Source organism: Xiphophorus hellerii, chromosome 4 (assembly GCF_003331165.1).
Source record: "Xiphophorus hellerii strain 12219 chromosome 4, Xiphophorus_hellerii-4.1, whole genome shotgun sequence".
Lineage (NCBI taxonomy): Eukaryota > Metazoa > Chordata > Actinopteri > Cyprinodontiformes > Poeciliidae > Xiphophorus > Xiphophorus hellerii.
The window spans coordinates 2,949,110-2,972,016 of NC_045675.1; the positions used below are offsets into that span (position 1 = coordinate 2,949,110).

At 37.1% G+C, this 22,907-nt stretch overlaps 3 protein-coding genes across 3 annotated transcripts; all 3 read left to right on the forward strand.

The window, feature by feature from the left end:
* The first annotated feature begins 109 nt into the window (after window positions 1-109).
* Window positions 110-7,442, forward strand: atp6v0d1 (ATPase H+ transporting V0 subunit d1). Its single transcript, XM_032560047.1, has 8 exons — window positions 110-313; window positions 1,482-1,653; window positions 2,407-2,585; window positions 2,671-2,750; window positions 2,884-2,961; window positions 3,078-3,254; window positions 4,266-4,343; window positions 6,091-7,442. The coding sequence occupies exons 1-8, from the start codon at window positions 187-189 to the stop codon at window positions 6,250-6,252; spliced, it is 1,053 nt and encodes a 350-aa protein (XP_032415938.1). The 5' UTR covers window positions 110-186; the 3' UTR covers window positions 6,253-7,442.
* A 748-nt stretch (window positions 7,443-8,190) lies between these two features.
* On the forward strand, window positions 8,191-12,925 carry foxr1 (forkhead box R1). Its single transcript, XM_032560020.1, has 7 exons — window positions 8,191-8,995; window positions 9,195-9,287; window positions 9,513-9,736; window positions 11,158-11,220; window positions 12,025-12,152; window positions 12,457-12,689; window positions 12,774-12,925. The coding sequence occupies exons 1-7, from the start codon at window positions 8,875-8,877 to the stop codon at window positions 12,809-12,811; spliced, it is 900 nt and encodes a 299-aa protein (XP_032415911.1). The 5' UTR covers window positions 8,191-8,874; the 3' UTR covers window positions 12,812-12,925.
* Window positions 12,926-13,779: 854 nt separating this feature from the next.
* Window positions 13,780-21,489, forward strand: LOC116718206 (secretory phospholipase A2 receptor-like). Its single transcript, XM_032559921.1, has 6 exons — window positions 13,780-14,470; window positions 15,010-15,181; window positions 17,475-17,687; window positions 18,478-18,689; window positions 19,370-19,695; window positions 20,373-21,489. Exons 2-6 carry the CDS (start codon window positions 15,033-15,035, stop codon window positions 20,568-20,570), a joined length of 1,098 nt encoding a protein of 365 aa, XP_032415812.1. The 5' UTR covers window positions 13,780-14,470; window positions 15,010-15,032; the 3' UTR covers window positions 20,571-21,489.
* Window positions 21,490-22,907: the final 1,418 nt, after the last annotated feature.

Genomic DNA, 22,907 nt, shown 5'->3' on the forward strand with positions numbered 1-22,907 from the left:
ATGGCAGCGAGCAGTGAGGATATTATTGCCACCTACTGGTCGATCTGCGTCACTGCCTCTTTACTCCAAGTTACGCACGAGCAGGTGACGGATCAGATGACGGTCACGTGGCTCAGTCAGCTGACGCTAACTCTTAGCAGGACTGACGGTTCCCCAGCGGCAGTGACGGTCTGACGGTCGGCCAGGATGCCTTTCTCCGAGCTGTATTTTAACGTCGATAACGGCTACCTGGAGGGCCTGGTCAGGGGCTTCAAAGCTGGAATACTGTCCCAGGGCGATTACTTAAACCTGGTTCAATGCGAGACTCTGGAAGGTGAGATAAAGGAGACCAAAGCTAACGGCTAAAAGCTAACATCAGCTCTCTATGAGGAAATTAAGGCTTTTAACTGCAGACATGCAACATGCAGAACCCAATTGTTACTTATAATAGTCGATAAGCATCAAATAATAATAATAATGTGGACTGAAAATATTAAACGATTGAGGAACTTCCCGTTCGTCGATGCTAGTTAGCATGTCTATGTTAGCTGGCTAGTCAGTAAATGTAGGAAATTGTTCCCGAGATTATTGGGCTTTTTAGAGGAAGTGAAGATGCTTCTTTCTCCACTGCCATTACTGGGTTTCTGTTCAGATTACAAATAAATCCCTGTTAAAGCTTACGTTCAGATATTCAGCTCTTATTTACAATATTACAGTTTCCAAAATTATTTCTTCGTTTTTATTCCCAACCACAATAGATTTACTAATTGAACCAATCTGTTGGTAGCAAATTTCAAAATGAGGTCAAGCCAAATATTTTTAATATGTTTGGTATGACCCCTTTTATTTTTAAAATAAGGACAACTGTTTTTTACCCATTGCTGATTGTTTTTGCATCCTTGTGGGTCTTATTGTGCTTACCACGAGAAACCTTGAAATTGGATTAATCTCAACACTTGTTGCATTTAATTTTTATTTATTATTAAAGTTTATTTTATTTTGGCAGATTTTTTCTCTCTTTTCAAGTCTGTTTATTTTTGAAACTACAACCTCTGTAGTGACAGTTTCATATGTGATTTTTGGTTGTCAAAAGCATAAAAACATTTATTTTCAAGCAAATTAAGAGTACAATCTTCTACTTAAGAATCTCTGTATTTCCAGCAGAAGGGTAACATTCATAATAAAATGTGTTGATAAAACTCCATAAAATGGAAAATACAATAAAATATGACAAAAACTTCAGTATTGTACAGGAATGTAGGATTAATATAGATAAGTCACATTTTGAAAAATATCGAACAATATAATTTTGTTTCAATCAATTTTACAAGTAGAGAAACTTGAAAAGTACTTGAGATTTTCCTGAAGTCAGACTTTCTTTTGCTCTGAATAGATTTTTATTAACATCACCTTATTAATTACCTAAATGTTTTCGTGTAAGCACATTCTCGTCCCTCCCAGTACATGTTAATCTCCATATTCTGTCTTTGTTCTCCCTGCAGACCTGAAGCTCCATCTGCAGAGCACCGACTACGGCAGCTTCCTCGCTAACGAGGCGTCTCCGCTCACCGTGTCGGTCATCGACGACAAGCTGAAGGAGAAGATGGTGGTGGAGTTTCGCCACATGAGGAACCAGTCGTACGAACCTCTGGCCAGTTTTATGGATTTCATCACGTAAGTGGAAATCCGCCATATTGAATCTGATCTAACAACACCTCTCACTGTTTCCTGTCTCACATTATAATGCACTTTCAAATTCAAAATGACTTTATTAATCCCAAAGGGAAATTGAATGTTGTTAATTTAAATTAAATTTAATCATAAATTTAATTTAAATTAAAGTTCTGCTTAAGATAGATGATCTAAGTGCTCTACCACATTAAAAAAATGTGTTTTAAAGTCCCAATAATCGCTAATTATTGATAATTAGAATGATTAATTGGATGAAAATTTGGTACATTCTGCAGATTTTTCCCTGAAGCTTTTTCATACAATGTAAGAAATACATTAAAAGATGCAAACAAACAATTCTTTTTTAAATATGAAGATAAACATTTTATTGCCTGAACGTGTCATGATTTGCATCAAATGATGCATCTTTTTGCATCAACATGTGAAAAGCTAAAATACTTTCTGCTTGACTTAACATCAATACAATGTAGTTCTGATCTGTTGGGATTTTCTAAAATTACCAATTAATAATTTGATACAGACAACAGAATTTTTATCTTAAATGCAAAATGTACATATTTATGTACAGCTTTGACTTAATTATTGCTCTGAGTGTTATTCTGTCAGCAAATTAGTTTTTGTGCATCTAAGCTCCAGTTAACAATTAATTGATTACTAGTTTACTTGACAATGATTTCAGTAAACGATTAATCTGATTAATCGTTTGATTAAAGCCACATTTCTGGTGCTGTGCAGGTACAGCTACATGATTGATAACGTGATCCTGCTGATCACCGGCACGCTGCACCAGAGGGCCATCTCTGAGCTCGTCCCAAAGTGTCACCCGCTGGGCAGCTTCGAGCAGATGGAGGCGGTCAACATCGCCCAGACCCCCGCTGAGCTCTACAACGCCATCCTGGTGGACACGCCGCTGGGTATGTGAGGCGGCGTTAGCTCCTGATTGAAGGCAGGAACACAGACGAGTCTCATATTGATGGATGTTGTTGTGTTTTTGTCCAGCTGCCTTTTTCCAGGATTGTATATCTGAGCAGGATTTGGATGAAATGAACATTGAAATCATCCGTAACACTCTCTACAAGGTAAATCCTCTTGTTACACTGATGCTTCATTTATTATGCACTGAAAACTTTAGCTGAGTGTGAATAGACAAAATATAATTCCTGTGTTTATTTCTGTTCATTTAGTTCCTAAAAGATGTTTGTGTGTTTTCAGGCTTATCTGGAGGCTTTCTACAAGTTCTGCTCTAATCTGGGAGGAACGACCGCAGACACCATGTGTCCGATTCTGGAGGTCAGTGTTTACTTTACAGAGTAATCCAGCATCCAGATATTTGTCGTTTTGCCACTAGTAATAGAAAGTACAGTGTTTGGTTTCACTTTTGGTTTTTGTTCCCGTTTCTGCTGCAGTTTGAGGCTGACAGACGAGCTTTTATCATCACCATCAACTCCTTCGGCACAGAGTTGTCCAAAGAGGACCGAGCCAAGCTCTTCCCGCACTGCGGCAAACTTTACCCAGAAGGCCTGGCGCAGCTGGCCAGAGCCGACGACTACGAGCAGGTTAAGGCGGTCGCTGATTATTATCCTGTAAGTCCAGAAACCTTCAATACGTCATCATCTGTTTAAATTCATAATGAGATTCACCCGGTGGGTCTTATTTTCCTTTTCGAAGCAAAATCAACTCTGGTTTTCTAGTTAAAACTCAAAGTCTGACTGGTGAGGAAGGCAGAGCACCCAAAAATGGTAGCACTACTTCAACCTGCTGTCACTCAAGGAAAAGTAAAAAGTAACCATCTAAGAAATTACTCAAGTAAGACTAAAAAAAGTATTTGGTAAAAAAGTTTACTCAAGTACAGAGTAACTGATCAAATTATCAATCAGTTAATATTTAAGAATTATATCATCAGATGCACCAAAATGTGAAGTTAAGTGGGAGTTTTGGTATTTAAAGGACCAAAATGACAATAATTCATATAAATAACAAAAAATAACAAAATCAGGCAAAATAAATATTTTCCAAATCAGTTTCTTTCAATAAAAAAACTTTTGAAACTTTAACAGAAACAGCTGGTGTGTGTTTGTGTTTGGTGAATTTTGGTTAAAACATGTTTGTTTTTCATTCAGTGGGTAGAAAATCCAGGAATTTTACACAAGAGTAGAAATACTTCATAATAAAATGACCTAAACTACAACGTAGTAAAAATACTCCTAAAAGTAAATGTCTTCAAAGAAGTTACTCAAGGAAATGTAACTGGTTATTCTTTTTTTATTTTAATTTTTTTTTTCGTGAAAAATAAATAACCTAACGAAGAATAAGATGTGAATATATTCAGTTCGTTTAAATCATTACAAAGAAAATAATTGGCAATAAGTAGATTACAGAGTAGTTCCACCAGGGGGCGCTGCCTCACTCCACACGTTTCCACCACATTTAAGTTTAAAAAAAAAAAAAATTCACACATCTAAAGGAGTTCTTAATGTTTTTAATTTTATTTTCCCACATCGCTGCTTTACTTTTCATCCCTTGATTATCAGAATATCCCAGTAAAAAAAGCTCAGATCTCCGTCTGACTGTTTTTGATTTTTTCCTCTTTCCAGGAATACAAGCTGCTGTTTGAAGGCGCTGGGAGCAACCCGGGAGATAAAACCCTGGAGGACCGCTTCTTCGAGCACGAGGTGAGTCACTTTTTCTGACACATTATTCCTGCGTTTAACAGGAGCTGGCTCGGTCCGAGAACCTCTCTTCACTCTGAGTCACAGTCATGGGACACATTTCACCAGGAGAAGGTCATTAAAGGCAACGGGACAGCTTTTCGCTCATAAACACGCCGTCATATGCAGCTCTTTCATAAATCAAGGAAGTAATCTGCCAGGTATATTATTCATAAATAGCAACATTTGATCTGAATCCAGAATGATAGGAATCAAATTTATCCAGAAGTAATGTAGATTTAACACTAGATTTTAATCTAAGTAGTCATAAATAAAATTACTACTAATTACAGAAATGTGTCCCTGTTTCTTTCTGTTGCTTGAACGCCAGAAACAGTCACATTTTCCAGTGAATAAATAGTAAATACATAGTGAATCCTAATGGTGGAAAAAGGTCATATTATTTAGAGCGGTTACTATTTAACTCTATATTTTGTTGTTCTGAGATCAACATTATTTTTCTGTTTCTTAGCTTCACTTTATGTGACATCATCAGTTTGTGTCAAACAGACACTTTAACCACTGTCTGGTTTTTGAGGTTTGACACATTTTAAGATGAAAATATGTCTTTGTTGTAAGCGAGAAAGAAACAGCCTTCTTTCAGCCAGCTGAGCAGCAGTGCACACGATTTTCTAATAAAACAGAAGAAAACTTGAGCCACTCAGCAGTTTTCTGTGGGAAATTGTTAAACGAATTTCAAATCTTAAACATTAGATTGATTTTATTGTATTTAAAACCTAAACTTGGCATCCCGGTTTAGGTTTTTCCAACTGCATTTGAAGCTTTCACACTGATAACTGGTTCAAACAGCTTTGACCCGTTTAGTTTAGTCTAGTCAAATCCTGATGACCTGGATCGTCTCAGCATCTGGTTCTGATGGTTTGTGTTTCCAGTGTTTTTGTTTTGAAGATGTAAAATATTTACAGTCTTGAATACAATCAAGGCTCTGAAATATTTGTTCTGCTGTCGCTGAGACATTGACCTGCGATTCTTTAGGACCAAATGTTTACGGGCTTTGGTCCAGGTAGTCCTTTATAGTGTTGAACACAAAAAAACAAGAAACAAAACTTCATCCTGATGCCTTCTGATGAAACTCTGGATGAAACAGACTCTCTGTTTCCCTTCATTCTGGACAAAAACAATGAAAATGGCCCAGACCTCAAGTGTTTACCTGGATTCAGAGGAGATGCATTTATTATTCTCACAAACTGCCATCAACACGGCGTTTGATTCCTCATGTGTTACAAAGTAAAAGAAAATAAAAGTCTGAAAAATAATTGTAACCAAATCTGTTACAAAATCTGACATTTGATGTAAAACAGAGGAAAACTTTTTTTTATCTCAGTGTCAAAATTCAGAATAAACCGTAAAGCTAAGCATTCTGCAGAATAATCAGCATATTTTTACAGAGACAGCATGATGCATGTTATTCATGGTTTCAGCTGTGTGTGGCTTTTCTTTTTGATTGGGTTTTATTTTGTGCATTTAAAATGAAGGTCAAATTTAAATGTTTATTCATCTCTGAGACAGTAAACTTTTATTATTACGCATTATGATTTTACTTGAAAATAGTCTCAAAACAGCAAAAACATCTGGGACAATTTATCGTCCAGCAAAGTTTGTTGTCGTGGAAAGCCTACTGTTGCAGTATAATACATTTTTGTAGCTTTTTACAGGAAGTTTTCATTTCCTTGCTGTTTGTTTCCTGCAGGTGAAGCTGAACAAGCTGGCTTTCCTCAACCAGTTCCACTTCAGCGTCTTCTACGCCTACGTCAAGCTGAAGGAGCAGGAGTGCAGGAACATCGTGTGGATCGCAGAGTGCATCGCCCAGCGGCACCGCGCCAAAATCGACAACTACATCCCAATATTCTGAGCGCTCAGCTCCACCTTCCTCCCATCGCCCGCCCTCCCGTCATTTCATCTGGTCTCAGGGTAAAACCTGGATCCAGAATTGGCTCCGAAACTTTCGTCTAGATGTAGGTTGGTTTTCTATGTGGTGCATTTTCTGCTCTGCACTGAAAAAACAAACTTTTACCAAGTAATTTAGTCTAGTTTCTAGTGTAACTATCTTAGTTCAACTGAAATAAAACAAAACTAATTTACAAGTGACTTTTTAACAAGATATAGAGACTTGTTTTAAATAAATAATTCCTTAATATTGATGAAAAAGTTTTAGTTCCACTGGCAGATGAATTAACTTTTAGATGGGAAAAATGTTTTGTTTTCAGTGAAATAAATAATCTGCCAATGGAACAGTATTTTTTCATCAATATTAAAGAATTATTGACTTAAAACAAGTGTCTATATCTTGTTAAAGAAGTCACTTTTGAGTTGGTTTTCTTATTTTATGTGTAATAAGATATTTGCTCCAGAAACTAGGTTCCATTGCTTGGTGAGGTTTAGTGTTGTTCAGTGTGAAGAAATCAGCCGAGGCGTTTTGTTCCTGTTTTGAACCCATTTGACTTTCAAACACGTGTGTGTGATTGTCTAAACTTTTCCGAGCTCGTTGTCCTCCCAGTCCTTCAGCCGCTTAAATAAACTCCAGACCAGATTTGCAACTTATTAAAACCAGGATGTAGTTGGCACGCATCAGCTTCTGATTTTTCTTTCTCCAGCTTAGATAATCACAGGATGTGATTCTCACCTCCCATCTTATGACGTTACTTAAAATAAAAACCCTGAAATCGGAGTTCCTGTCCAGCTCACAGCAGAAAACATTCCTCTGCTCTGTCCGTACGTCAGAGCTCGTATTTATTTCTGTTCTGGTGTTTTGTCTGCATGTCGGTCGTTTGTCTTTTCCCAACAAAACGACGAGTAAAACGAATGAATCTGATTATTGTTAAATATTAAAGTAAGAGCTGAGCTGTCACGTTTCTGTACATGAACAAAGTGAATGCTTGTGGTTAAATGGAAAACGTTTAAACTATAAAAGATATATAGATATTTAAAGATGATTATATGATTTTCTGTTCTCATGCTGTATAAAATTTGATTTCTTAATGTTTTTCTGTTGTTGTGAAATGTGTATTAATGTGACGGTAATAAACAGTCTGAAGAAACGGATCTTTTTTCATTCATTCACGTTACATCAACCAATTAAAAATGAATCCAGCAAAGTATTTTCAGTAACATTTGTTCTGATTTAAATACATAGATTTTCTTAATATTTCCCTCCCAAGCAGTGATATTAATCGATATTTCTGTTTCCAGGTTTTCATTGTGCATCATTAACTGTGCCATCTTAGGACTCAGCTTTTTTCAAACCTAAAGATCTAATTTAAAAATAATTTTGAGCATCCAGAGAAACATAAAATTATTAAACTGTTTAGATACTAGAACAGTATATCAGGGCCCTTATAGATTAAAAATAAACAAAAAACATTTCTATCCAAAAACTCAAATGCTATTAATCTGAGAAATGTTTTAGAAAAAACAAAGAAATTTCTGAGCTCCAAACGTCGAAAATGTGCAAGAAAAAACTCTGAAATTTTTAGATTAATCTCCAGAATTTTTTTAAATATTTTTTTGTATAACGCACCAAAAGCTGATTAATGTTAAAATTTCTGATTTTTTTCTGACTTCAATCCCCACAAATTTTCCTTTTTTATTTCTGGGAAATTTCCCAAATTAATCTCATAATTTTAGGGGCTATTCCCAAAATTTTTGACTTTTCAAGTTCAGAAATCTCCAAGTCTTTTCTAGATTAATCTCCAACTTTTTTCAGGTTTTTTTCTTGCAACTTTCCAACGTTTGGAGCTCAGAAATGTCTTTGTTTTTTTCCTAGAAAATTTCTGAAATTAATCTCAAATTTCTGAGTTTTTTTTGCTTGAAATTTGCTCCTTTTTTTCTTTCTGCTTCGGCTCTAATGTTCCATCGTAGAGGAGAAAATGTTGCTAAAGTCCAAAGCAAAACTTAAAACTCTGTAGATCTAGAGATGTAGCTTGGAAGTTTAACTTGAAGAAATGAACTATAACTTAACAATTTTACAATTTACGTTGATAAGAATGTGGTAAATGTTGGACTGTTATATTGTTTGATACTTTACGTGACAAAACTTAGTTTATCCTTGAATAATTTTAAAACATGTTTATGAAAAATTTCTGGAAATTGTTCGCTCAGACCAGGAAAGTTAAACAAGATGATTTGGTATTTGAACTCAAGGACTTTTCTTCAAATGTGTCAATAAATTCAAATCAACTCAAATCTTGTTTGAGTAAAAGCTGTTAAATTCTAGTCAATGGAAAAATAAAGTTTTATTTGACTTTTGCTACAACTAAACCACACAAACCAGAAGCTTTTCACTCAAACTAGATCACAAATTAAATGAACGTTATATAAAACAGCCACCCTCAGGTTGAACCGTCTGTTCTGGACTCTATTAGACCTGATTGGGTCCAATCAGGCGGTTCTGCTCCAGCTGCTGAATCAACAGCCTGCAGGCCTCACTTTCCTCCTCTTCATCAGGGAGGAAGGACCATCAGAAGCAGGTCCAAGCATGACGTTCCAGCTGAAAACCAGAGGCCGGTTCTGTGGCCTGCACTGCTCTGTGGGTCTGACCGACTGGGACATGGACAAAGAGCTCAAACTGGCAACAACCACCGACCAAAACTGTAACGGTGAACATTTTTATTATTGTTTTAATAAACTGCAGCTGCCATGCAACCACTGACTGGAAACAGTGCAGATGAATATTTGATTGTTGATGCAACACAGAGAGAAATTCAGTGAGAATCTGGAGCTTGATTTGTCTTTTTTTTAGTGTGTAAAATGTAATTTATTCATATGTGTGTCAGTGAGGTTTGTCTACTCTGACAGAAGACAAAGTGAATGATCAATATTTGGCCCAGAGACCCTCTGCAAGGGCCTGCAGAAGAAAAGATGAGTTCATTTGGTACGATAAGACATCAGGTGAGTTCACACACAGAAAAACTTTATCCAGCTTCACTCAATCTGTCCATTATGAATCTGTGAAGTAAAATAAGCTCAGAACAGAAGATTCATGTTCTGAACCAGCAGCTATAAAATATTTATGTTTTGTTTTGACATTCTATCATTTTTCCCACTTTTGCCTCTGATGAAAGTTGCAGATTTTTTTAATGCAACGTGTTGATCTTTTTTTTTTCTCTCCATCAGACACATTTGTGAAACCGAACCTGTGGCTGTTGGTGAATCCCAACATCGCCTGTCCGGTCCGGTATGTGCAGGCGGACGCTGACCTCCAGCCTGAGCCGGGTCATGCCGACCAGCTGCTCCAGCTGGAGCCCGGGGACGTGGAGGGCCCGTCCGCATCCGATCCGCAAACCTGCCCCCATCAGGAGGAGCTGATGCTTTCTGCTTCCTCCACAGAGAAACACACGGTAACAAACTCTCACATTACTGTTTGAGAGAATCACTTAAAAAAATAATAAAAAAACGGAGGTTAAAGCACCGCATGTGGATTTTAGCATTTATCAAACACATAGATGCATAAATTAAGGGTTTAGTTTTGTAGAAAAAGAAAAAAAAAATCATAAAGATGCATGAAGAACTGAAGATTACCTAGTTAAATAACATGCAATGCTGATGCCTGACCTTTTGTTTTAATTCAGTTTTTTACATATACTACACTGCAAAAACACAAAATCTTAAGTATTTTTGCTCTACTAGTGGAAATATCTTAGTATACTTACAATAAGTAAAACTATAACTTTTCAGCAAGATGTAGGAGCTTGTTTAAAATAAATAATTCCTTGATGCTGATAAAAACATATTAGCGCCACTGGTAATTATTTTACTTGTAACTAGAACATTTTCATAAATTTTAAGGAATTATTCCCTTAAATTAAGCTCATATTTCTTGCTGGAAAGCCAACTGTAAGTTATATGGGTCTAATTTCAAGTTCACTCAGATATTTGAACTAAAAACTAGACAAAAATACTTGGTAAAATTTTCTTTTTGCAATGTAGTGGCAAAAATAAACCCTTCAACATGCAGTAAATGTTTATCATTTTCCTGTCCTTCATTCATGATGGGATTTAATCCCAGGTGAGATTTACATTTTCAGAAATTTATACTTGCATGTGTTTTTTTGGGGGGGGGGTTCTTGAGTCACAAAGTCAAATTTCTTAAGCAATCTGCGCAATTAACATTTTTTTGTGTGGTGAAGATGGAGCATCAGCTTGTTACCTTTTTCTGTATCTTCTGCAGAGAGAGTAATTTCAGGCTGCAAAGAAAAACAAAGTATAAGTAGAAAAAATAGAAGAACTGTGCAAATTATAGCTCTGCATTAAAATGATGCATGAACCAAGTCCAAAAGCACTCAAAGGTTTTCCTGGCAAGTGTGAAATATTTGAACAAACCTGCAGCTGTCTGGTTTAAATGTTGACGGTTGTTCCTGTGATTGATGGAGATTTATGAGCTTTTATTTCCTACCTGATTGGAGCAGAAAATCAAATCCATTCTCATTTTCAGCTTCCAGCCGCATTTTCTCTCATGAATAAAATTTAAGTGGAACAATACGTTGCAACGGAAACATATTAATTGGCGAAATAAATTATTCCACTATGTCAGACCAATTTCAGACTAAAGTGTCATTAAGAAGCTAGTTTTTAATTAAATGAAAGCAGAGACTTGCACATCAACACCATCTTTATTCTGCTTGCTGTAAAAACAAATGTAATCAAACGGCAGGACTATATTTGAATGTTTCTTGTAGTTAAGGCTCTTAAATGTTCATTTGAGACACGATAATTAGTTTTAATGTGGATTTCTTTGTTTATTCTCCTCTTTAACTCTCAGATACAAGAAGATTCCAGCAAACCAGTCCGGACCAGACGGAAGGGGAAGATCACAAAAGTCGTGGTGAGGAAGAACGGCAGCTTGTCAGAAAATTTTATATCTGAAAAATAAACATGCCAGTTTCGAAAAAAACTTTTCTTGGCGCAATAATTTTTTATTTATTTATTTTTGTCCCATCGCCTGAGTCACATGATCAACAACTGGATGTTGCCGCTGCGCAAACCGCGAAGATGAATCATGCCTCAGCATGTTTTGCTTTTTTTTCACTTGTCGAGTGGACAAACTTATTCACCTCTGATTTTAATTGCTTTTCTTATTTAATGGAAACGCCACAAATGCAAAATTGTTTTTCGACGTTAGCGGAATATTGGCAAAGTTTTGTGCATATTCGTAATGGAAACGCTGCTGCTGATAGAAGTGGAAATTTTAGCTACTGGTGTGTTTTCTACAACGGCTTATTGGAGTAAATTTTAGGCAATAATTTAAAAAAAAATTAAATTAATCTCAGATGTTCTAGAAAAAACTTGGAAAGCTGAAAAAATTTACATTTTTTGACTTTTGAAACTCCGATTTTGAGACTATTTCTAGAAAATTTCAGATTAATTGGTTGGGGTTTTTTTGCATAATTGGTATTTTCTATTTACAATTTCACATTGTATTTATGCTTTTATTTTAAACTTTCACAAAAACTTAGAAATCAATTTAGAATCATCATGAACCAATCAATCTGAACTAACCTGTTAAATTTCAGACTAGCCACCATTTTCTGAAGACCCAGAGGAACATGAATGGGATTCTAACGTCGTTCTGTAAATGTAAAGTTGACACCAAATCGATCTTGTTTGGTTTTGTCCTCCCGTCTCTCAGGACCTGAAGTCCCTGAAGCCGGGCTGCTGGCCTCGTCCGCCGGTGAATTACTGCGTCCTGGTTGCTCTGGCACTGAAGAGCAGCCAGACGGGGAGCCTCAAGGTCCAGCAGATTTACAACTTCACCAGGTCAGAACCACAGAGCTGGTGAATGCAGACACACTGCTTCCCTTTAAAAGTAAATGAGCCGTCTTCCACTGCCACACGTTGTATTGAGAAGGTTCTGCTCTTTTGAATGGGAGTTTTTATCTTTTAGACTGGGAGGGGGAGGGATGGACACCAGAATTGGGGGAAAAAATGAAGCCATTTCTATTGATTTTTAAGAGAGAATCTACACTAATTGATCGGGCGTCAGTCTCTGTCTAGAATCTTTGAAATGTGCTGGAAAACATTTCTGGTTTGCATTGTGGTTCATCTTCGTTTCCTCTTCCAGAGAGCACTTCCCCTTCTTTCAGACGGCTCCGGACGGCTGGAAGAACACGATCCGCCACAACCTGTGCTTCAGCAGCAGCTTCCGTAAAACCTGCAACCAGCTCTGCAAAGAGGGGAAGAGGAAGTCGTGCTTCTGGCACCTGACGCTGGACGGCCACCGCCGGCTGCAGGACGAGCTCCACACCATGACCGGCGAAACCCTAAAGATGCTGGAGAGGAGCATGTCCAACCCAGGTCAGCTCACAAAGTCCTCATTCTGAAAAAAATCTCAATTAAGAAAAAAATCTGATTTTTATCTCCTTTTTTCTGAATTTCTAGCCGGCCTGGCAGAACTCATTTGTGAGATAAAAGCTTAAAGTAAATGCTTTTCTTTTTGCATTTCAGATGTAATATGGAGTTTATTTAAAATGTGATTCCTACAGGTTTCAATGCACTTAAAATGATGCATAATAAAATATGCATATCATTCAGTTGAGTTGTCTTTAAATGTGGTCTTTTTTATTTATACAAAGTTAAAAACAACTTTTTGCTTATATCTCTATCATCTATCGACGCTTCAAGCAATCTCACTGCATTCACTGCAAGTTAAATCAATCTACAGATGTTGAGGTAAAATGATCAAAGACTTGCTGACATGTTTTCCAGAAAGATGGAAGAAAATACTTCATATCTGCTCCTTTGAAAGTTGAGATGCAACTTCTACGTTTGTCTATTATTTTATACTGTGACTTCACCAAACTGAGCTTTGGAGTTCCTCTGGGATGTGTGCTCAGTCCTTTTGCATTTACCTGATCGGCGGCGTAGTGCCGCATAAATCAGCAGGTTGGGATTACAGAGAAGTTTCTCCTTGAATCTTATCATCACCCACCTGACGTCCCTCAGGAGGCTGAAGCAGGAAATCTTGATTCAGCAGCTGCAGCAGTTTCACATGCAAACTGTTTGAAGGGAATAAAACATTTCTGTGATGAGGCGATCTGACTCTGCTTTTAATGTTTGGTCTTTAGTCGTCTGGAGGAAATCTTTGCTCCATCGAGTGCTAATGGGTTCATATAGATGCTTGAATTTCGAATGGAGGTTTTCAAGGTTTGGAAAGTGCTTGATTTCTGTATAAAGTTCTTGATATTCAACCTGCAAACTTAGTTATAAAATGCAATCCAACATTTGATTAAAACCCTAAATTTGAAAAAACATATTGTGGAAATTTAACAATTATTGAAAAAGGGGGAAGATTTTTTTATAGATAATTTTTATTAAATTAGCATTCTGTTTTCAGACCAGTCAGGTGTATTGGTGGGTGTGTCAAATATTTCAATAACATTAGTAATAACAGTAATAATTATCATATAGTGAATGGAAACTTTTTTTTCTGGTTGTATTTTTATCTCCACAGTGCGGTGCTGGAAAAGTTTGAAAACATTCCTTGAAAATGCTTCAGTTTTACTGTTACTGTCCCAAATAACTAGAATGTGTTGCATTTTATTTCTTAGGTGACACAGTGGGAGATTTACACACTTTTCTATGAATAAGGAAAACATATTGTCTATAACTTCAAATTAAGTTTTGTCTAAATTTAAACAGATGCTCAGGATGTCACTACTTTATTTATAAATGCACTGCAGTCTATTTTGTCACACTTTCCTTTTTAAATGAACTTTACAAATAAAATAAACCCATATTTTTAATTTTTTATTAAAGGTCAGGATTTATAAGCCAGAAACATTGAATTTGATCCAAGTAAACCTCAGTAAGAACCGACCTCATGTTATTGGTGCTTTGCAGAAAACAGACACCTTTTGGGTCATTTGCCTGCTCTTCCAAAGCTTCAGGGCTAAATGGTTTTGTCGTTTAGGTCTGCAGGTAAATCTGTCCTTCATTTGCCAGAAGTCAAATGTTTTCTAGGTCTGCAGGATTAAGGTGGGTGTGATGGCTGCGTTTAAATCTCTATAGTGAGTGTCGTAAATAAAACACGAGACGGGAAGAAGCTGCTAGATCCTCAACTGGAAGAATCGGGGCAGGTAATGGCACCACTTAAACACATTCATGCTTTAATTAGTTTAATTTGAATCTGACGGGATTCACACTGCAGAAAACCAAAATTTTACCAAATACTTCTGGTCTAGTTTCTACTGCAAATATCTTTGTAAACTTGAAATAAGACAAAAGTAACTTTTCAGCAAGAGATGAGCTTTTTTTAAGTAAATAAATCCATAATGTTGATGGAAAAAGTTCTAGTCCTACTGGTAGATTATTTCACTTATAACAAGACATTTTCCATGTTATACGTTCATTTATTTGCCAATGAAACTAGAACATTTTCATCAGTATTAAGGAATTATTTACTTAAAACAAGCTCTTATGTCTTGCTGAAAAGTTGCTTTTAACAGGATATTTGTGCTATAAACTAGACAAAAACAGTTGGTAAGATTTTCTGTAGGTCTTGAACTGAATCATGTTCATTTCGATATTTAGTTTTTTATGTTCCCTGGTAATTCATTTGGTTCATGTCTGATCAGAAACTCGCCTCTGAATTAATTCCCAGCTTTATTCGAAGCAGGTTTCTGAAAACAGAGTTTGAAGATGAAGAGCAGCCTCTGTGACCCTTTGATTCTCCTCCTCCTCCTCGGCAGCAGCGGTGTTGTAGACGGCCTGGGATCTGTGGTGGTCATTTCATACAATCACATTATATATCCTTTAACCTGGGAGAATGCCCAAAGCTACTGCAGGAGGTAAGATTCCTGATGATGCATTTACTCAAAGTGTAAACGAGGAGTAGCTAAAGGAACGCATATTCTCATATTTACTGAGTTGTGACTTAAGAATTAAGATTATCGTGAATATTCAGTGTCTGATCATCATATGATTCACACATTTCTACATATGGAAATGTGATATATATACTGTATATACAATTATAAAATAATGGGACCACCTTTTTTTACCATGAAAATGTCCAATTTCTTCATATTATTCACTTCTCACGATGAACATGAGGTCACATGTCAATCTCATATAATTTTCTAAGACATAACTGCAAACTAAAGTAAACTTGTATGAATCAAGACTTCTAAGACAAGTAAATATGTACACAAAACAACAATTTATTTACTTCTGTTTGAAACTGTTGAGAACCAGAAACAACTTTTAACATCTGAGCATGACATCATACAGATTTGCCCCAAATTAGGTCCAGACAATAAACGTGTCGAAACCAGATGTGTAGAAACGGGTTTAATACCATCGGTGCCGGTCCAGAGAGGGAAAACAGAACCTCAGCGCCTGGTCGTTCACGTTGTCTCAGGAGAGACTGTAGCATTCGGCTGTGAACCCTCTGAGTCTCCTTAATGTCTTTAAGGATGGTTAGAACACCCCCCCACACACACACACACACACCCCCACACACACACACATGTTAGCTTGTATAGGGATCTTCTTATATGTGCCAGTAACCACAGGTGAAGGTGCTGTGGGTCCTGATGCTCAGGTGGGGAGTTTTCCTTCTCCAGTGCTGAAGGTGATGAGGTCTCCGGCTGTTCTGATCTGTTGCCCCAGTCATTCATTATCTGAGCTTCACTGGACCACTGGCCTCCAACGAAATGTAAAAATTAATAAAACAAAGCTCTTATGATCTTAACTACATTTCATGTACACGCCCACACACACGCACACACAGCAGAGTCCTACTTTTACATCAGTATGTAATTGGCCAGAATGACTCTGATCTAAATAAAGCAGCATAACGTGACGTTGTTTGGTGACTATCCTGTCAGGCTAAAAAAACACTTCAGTTGATAAAACTATGATTCTCTCGGCAATTAAAAGAAAAATCACGCAGTGTTAACAGGTCAATTTATATTTTTCAACTGGAAGAATGTCATCATAATAGCAGCTCACACATCTGGACTCGCTCCAGACATAGAGGGAGAAATGGCTGTTTTATTATAACGGTCCTCAACTTTAATTTTGACTGAATAAACAGCTGCCGTGTGTTGGGCCCTCCATTAAAAAAATAGCCGAGGTAAAGTTTAAGTAGTGAAGCATCCACACTAGTTTGTTTTGGGAGCTGATAAAGCCTTCAAACTGTAAAATTGGCCGATTTTACAGTTTGAAGGCTTTATCAGCATTCAGTTAACGTTTAGCTAGCTTAGCATGACTTCAGTACTAAGGAAAAGTTCGCCAGTACATCACCATCACTACGCATTACTTTCCAGATTTATATTTCAGTGTAAATTCAAAACAAGTAAAACATTTCTTACCTTTTGTTCGGGGGAAAAAAAGCCAACTCTTCAAGTCCACTTTATCCATAAAAAAGAGAAAGAAAGCGCTCAACTATCTTTTCTCATTTTTTTAACCATCCTCAACTTACGGAAGAGGAAAAAAACACAAAGAAAAAAGAATTCTGAGATTAAAGTCGAATTCTGAGATTAAAGTCGCATTCTGACTTTAATCTCAGAATTCTTTTTCTTTTTTTCCGGTGGCCCTAATCCTCTTCTGTACATCACTATCAGGTGTGAAAATGCTATAAAATAAAGTCCTCCTGAAATCTGCAGTGAATTTCCTTCATCACTGAAATGGTTGCCTGTAAAATTCTGAATGTGGTACAAATAAAATAAAATGCTGATTGAATAAAGGTCTAGAATGTCCTACTTACTAAACTTACTGCCTATGAGAACATTGCTCTAAATCTGCAGGTTTACTCATTATTTCCATTACTGTAGAAGGTGTTTTTTTTTTTTTTTGCTCTGAATTGTTTCTCCTCTGGATTTAGCTACCTCTTTAATTATGCAACACTGATGCACTACATTCTTACCTCTTTAAAAAAAAAAGCTTTTACTTTGTTTTGTTTCATCTATTCTTTAACTGTGTTGTGCTTCTCTGTCTACTATCATTTTTCAGTCAAGAAAGAAACATGGCTACATAATTTAACTTTTTCATGCACTCATACATTTTAAAAGTTAACAGCATGCACATCTTCTGCAATGTCTCTTCACAAATCCATGACTTTGTTTTTTTTTCCTGCAGTGAATTCACTGACCTGGCCACCTTCTATTCACTGTCGGATGTAAACGCTATCAGCTTTACTTGGTATTACTCCTGGATCGGTCTGCACAAAGAGACGACTCCGTCATACAGCAAGTGGGTCTGGTCTGACTATCAAACCCACTATGTCAACTGGCAAGACCACAAGGATAACGCCGTGGGAAACTGTGCTTTTATCACATACAACGACGAAAAGTAAGAGAGACTCAAAGCGATTTAAGTCAACATTGTCGGGTAAACTTAAAGCCTTCTACATGGAGACTTAAATAAATGTTTCATAATTTGTTTTGCTAGATTTTTCACTAATTACCATCCTCTTCATTGTGAGAAGAATGGTAAGATGGTAGAAATATCATCTTGGGTTCAGGTTTGTTTATCACAGCTCAATTTTACATTGAGTGTTAGTTTTGTTTGTGAAACCACCTTTATGTAGTAAGTCATTTTAAATTTCCACCTTCCTTTCTCTGGACACATTTATGTTGCCAACCCTGAACCCTTAAACCTTTATTGTAACAATAAATCAAACATGACTTAAAAGTAATTTGACTTTGCAATTTTACGCCTTGAAATTGGGCGTCTGTCTCTTTAAGAAGCTCCTGCTCTTTCTGACACTCCACTTTTAACTCGTCATCACAACAGTGCTCCTTTGTTATGCCGTTTACAGCCGGTTTTAGGAGCGCTGGCTTCCTAATATCAGCAGATGAGCATTTCCTCCAGGTGGAAACGGCGTCGCTTTGTGGGAGAATCAATCAAGTTTACCTTGAATCGCAGTTTAAGCTGTTCTACGTATTAAAAAACATAAAATTACAACTAATTTTCTGCCACCAAAGATTCAAAGACTTCTGAAATGTACACAAAAGAATCAAAGCCCTCCAAATATATTTTTAATGAGGGATGAACATTGTAACATGACTCCCAGAATCTTCAGTTAATCTTGTTTTCTCAAACGCTGATGATTCAGTAAATGTCGATGTTGTCTTTACAGGGTCTACGTCGGAGACTGTGGAAACCGTCTGTTCTTCACCTGTCGGACGCCTGTTGCGAGTTACGTCTTTAAACCCGAGGCAAAGAATTGGTCAGAAGCGTCGGAGTACTGCAGGTCAAACAATTATGACCTGGTCAGTTTCTCCAGCAACATGTTTCACAACATCTTCTTTGACCAGGAGATTCCCACCTGGATCGGTCTGCACAGAGACGGTAAACGGTCACTGCTGAAACCAGACTCATGATTTCAAAAAATATATGATCATGTTGAACTGATTCACTTCTGAAATATTTACAGTGCCAACCCAAGCTTTGGTTTCTACTGCAAACCTTTAGATTTTTCATTGGGATTTTATTCCAAAGAAATACTCAAACAAAAAAGTCAACAGGAGTGTCATTCAGTGTGACTTCCTGGTTAAAAGCTCTTTTTCATTTGTGTATTTTGCAGGAATAGATTCTTCTGAATCGTTATTTTAAATTAGTCTTATTGTTTTTCTACCATGGCTGTTTATATTGTTTCTTTGCTGCCACATAAATAAATGTTATTGACGAACATCTGCAGTTTTTAACAACCTGCAGTGGGAAAAGAAGGACTGACCTGATCTCATAATCCTTCCCAAACTTCACACCTTTGACACCTTTAGTGCTCTTGCAAATGTATGTTTAAATTTTGTTGCTTCGTTGTGGGGGTTTTTTTTCCGTTTTTTTAGATCAAAATTATCTGAAATGTGTGGCATGCATTTTTTATTCAGCCCCATTTAGTCAACAGTTTCAAACATTTAGAGACCAATTCTGGTTTAAGTTGCAGAGTTGGTGCAGGATAAAGAGTTTAGGGTGTTTTTAGGATTATTGAACAGAACCGTGCCAATAAATTTCCCACCTCTTTTTCACAGGAGCATCGTGGAAATGGAGCTGGGGAGACTCCGAATATACTAACTGGTTGGAAGGAGATCTGAGTGTCGGCAGTGGCTGCGGCTCGCTCTCCTCAATGAAGAAGAAGACGGCGCCCCAAAGCTGTGATACTCTTCTCCCGTCCCTCTGCATCGCAGACAATCTGGTCCTGGTGAAGGAGAAGAGGAGCTGGGAGGAGGCGCTGGAGCACTGCAGAGGCCTCCGCTCCTCCAGCAACAGCAACCGGCGCTACGACCTGCTCAGCCTGCAGCCTGCAGACAATCAGGACTTCATCAAGACTAAGGTCATGCAGGCCGACACCGAGGAGGTGGGAGGCAAACATGAACGTAGAGGAATGTCTTACAAAATATCATTTTATGAGACATTTGCATTGTTAATGTAAGGTAAACGAGAATAAAAGGTGTTCAAAGATTAGGGAGAACTTGATTTTAATTTTAAAGCATCAAACTCGATTCAAAAGAAGTCAAATGAAAATAACGTCGATTTGGGCCCAACTAACTGTTGGCAGAAAAACTGTAAAAGTAAAAAACACTCGATGAAGATTAATTAAAAATACAGGAGTAATACTTTTAACCACATAAAATAATGGAATAATATTCATTCCCTTGGTGTTATATGGATGCTTATATAGAAAAAGCTAATTTTATAAATGATCATTTTACAGCAGCACTCTAAATATTATTAAAGGTTAAAATGGAGCAGCAGCTCAGGTTTACCAGCTGGGAGGAAAATTTAGGATGAGAAAACATTTTCTTTAAAAACATATAACTTTTATTTTTCACAGATCTTGTTCAAGTCTTAATTTCTTGTTCCCTCATAAATGCAGATTTTAAAATAAATAAATATTTAGTTCTTAAAATGTGGCTAAGGGGCATTACATTCAGCAAAATGTTTAATTTGCAACTTGTTTCAAGTTTAAGTTTAATATTTAAACTTGAAACCAAACTCTACAGAACTGTAAAAAATAATCCGTTGTTTCTGCAGGTTTGGACCGGCCTGCGTTTCCTGGCTGGTGATTGGCTGTGGGTGAACGGAGCAGACATGTTGTACACCAATCTGCCCTTCTGCCCCGCCCCGGGGCAACACTGTGGGATCCTGTCCAAAAGCAACAGCAACATGGAGACCAGGGATTGTTCAGAGGGAAAAAACTTCCTGTGTTACAGTTACACACCTGTGGTCTAAAAAAAGGTCTTTAGAAAAATCTGTTTCCTCTGACAGAAACAGATATTAAAGTTTAGCAAATACCACAGATTATCTGTTACATTTAGTTTACTTAATACGCATAAATATTTAATCAGCTTTTATTCATCTTTGTTATTTGGCCATGTTTTACTATTTCCTGTGTTTTATAACTATAATGCACCACATTTCTGGCCTTAATTTCAAAAGCCACACCCAGGCCTGATTTAAAGTCAGACATTTTCAATCAAGAAATTACTAAAATGGGACCATCCTGACAACATGAAGTAGACCAAAGGATCTGAAAAAGCATCGGTTCAAGTCGTCAGTCGGTCTGGAAAGGGTTTCTGCCGTTTCTAAGACTTTGTGACTCAGGAGAAACAAAGATGGAGAAAATAAGGAAACGGTGGAGAAGTTACTGCAACGTCGACTCATCTGGAGGCCACAGCGATTCAGAGCAACTTCTAGAGATTTCTTTGGCTTCAGGAAGTTCATGATTCAGCAATAAGGGAGAGAGAGAGAGAAAGACTGGCTGGATTAAAAGTCCACTGCTAAGATTTTATCTCTAAAATCTGAAGTTGGGATTGTTACTTTGTTACTTGAGCCATTTGAGCCACAATTGTAATTTACTTAAGGTGTCAGCTCAGTTGTTTCTGAAAAAAATTACTTTTTGAATTATTGTATATAGTTAGCAAGATTTTGCTGATTGAAATTATAAAACCTTTGTAACTTTTACCATTATTGCAATAAAGTTGTAAATAATTGTGAATTTCTTCTATATTGTCCAAGCAGACACATCAAACTTTGGCTGAAAATTGTATCAGAATTTTCAGAAAATGTCTGAAGTCATTTTGAGTGTCACAAAAAATATTTGTACACGTGTTCAACTGAGATTCTTTTGTAGAAATTACAATAAAGCAATTTAAACTAAAAAGACTAATGTGCGTTTTTTTATTCTTGTGGGTTTACAGCATGTAGTTTGAATCATTGTGACAAAGTAACGTCCATAGTTGCAATGTGGAAATCCACCACCAGATGTCACCAAAATCAGCACACAAACCAAATAAATAAATTTTAAAATAAATAAATATTTAGTTCTTAAATATAAATCTTTAAATATTTATGTTCGTGGTCGTATCAAATATGTTCCTGATTTAGCTTAATAAAAAAACATGTTTTTTTATTACTGACATAATTGTTATTCACGCCATGACTCAAAGCAACAATACTGTTCCAATAAAACTGTGACTTTAAACATAGTGGAGATGAAATTGTGGTGGGATGGTGTTTCACCCTCCCCACTCTGTGCACCAGGTGTAGCAAGAAGCGCGCAGTTGATTGGTGGGCGGGGCAGATGGCTTTATAGCTGAGCAGGCCGCTGCGAGGTGTGAGTGTCTTTGTTACTCTACTACATGTCGGCTGCCCAGGTGGCTGGTGTGCTTGATCCGCTCATCTGAATCGTAGGTGCCATTTGTACCATCTGTGGCTGGGATTGTGGTTGGGTTTTGGTGCTATACCTGCTGTGCGTTTCTGCAGCGTTGCTCGGCTGGCGTTAGCGGCTGCAGCTGGAGGTTGTTGCGGCGTGCGGCTTCCATCTGGCCCTCGCTCTCTCCCTGGGTCGGCTGTGCTACCACTCCTGGGTAAGCTACCTGTTTAGATTTTAATTTACTTTACCTGAATTCAGGTAAAGTAAATTAAACTCATTTTCTAATGAGTTTTTTGGTTTAGGATTGTCTTGGAGTTGCAGCGCTTGGACGCTCTGCTGTCTTGTCTTGCCGGTGTTTGTTTGAGCCGCTCTGAAGGGAACCGGTTGCTGATTGGACCGGCTGAGCGAGCGGGGCAGGACTCCTCTGGCCCATTTGAAGGGCATTGAAATTGGACAACGACGATTTGTTCCACCGTTTAAAGTGTTTGTGTTTTTTCCTTTTACAGTTTGTTTGCTTATTATTGAAATTACTAATGAGTTTGCTTTCTTTTGTTTTGATTTACTAATTTGTTTTCTTTTGCATTACATGTTTTGTTTGTTCATTTATTTTTTTGGAATAATTCAAATCGTCCTTAATTTCACATGATCCCTTTTCCTTTCCAGGGACAGAGTAGTAGGCCTGAAGCCATGTTTTTAAAAAGAAATGCTTTAATGAAATTGTTTAAATAAAATATTGTGGACTATTCCGTGTTCTGGTGCATCTTGTTTAAAAAGACCCCTCTCCCCCTGCTGGTCACAAAATGAAGGAACTTAGATGTGGCAGAAACCTGCTAACTTGATAACAGATCGTAATCTGGTAATTTTATCACCTTTAATCTTAAAAAAATAAATATATTGAGGAAAATCAAGAAGCA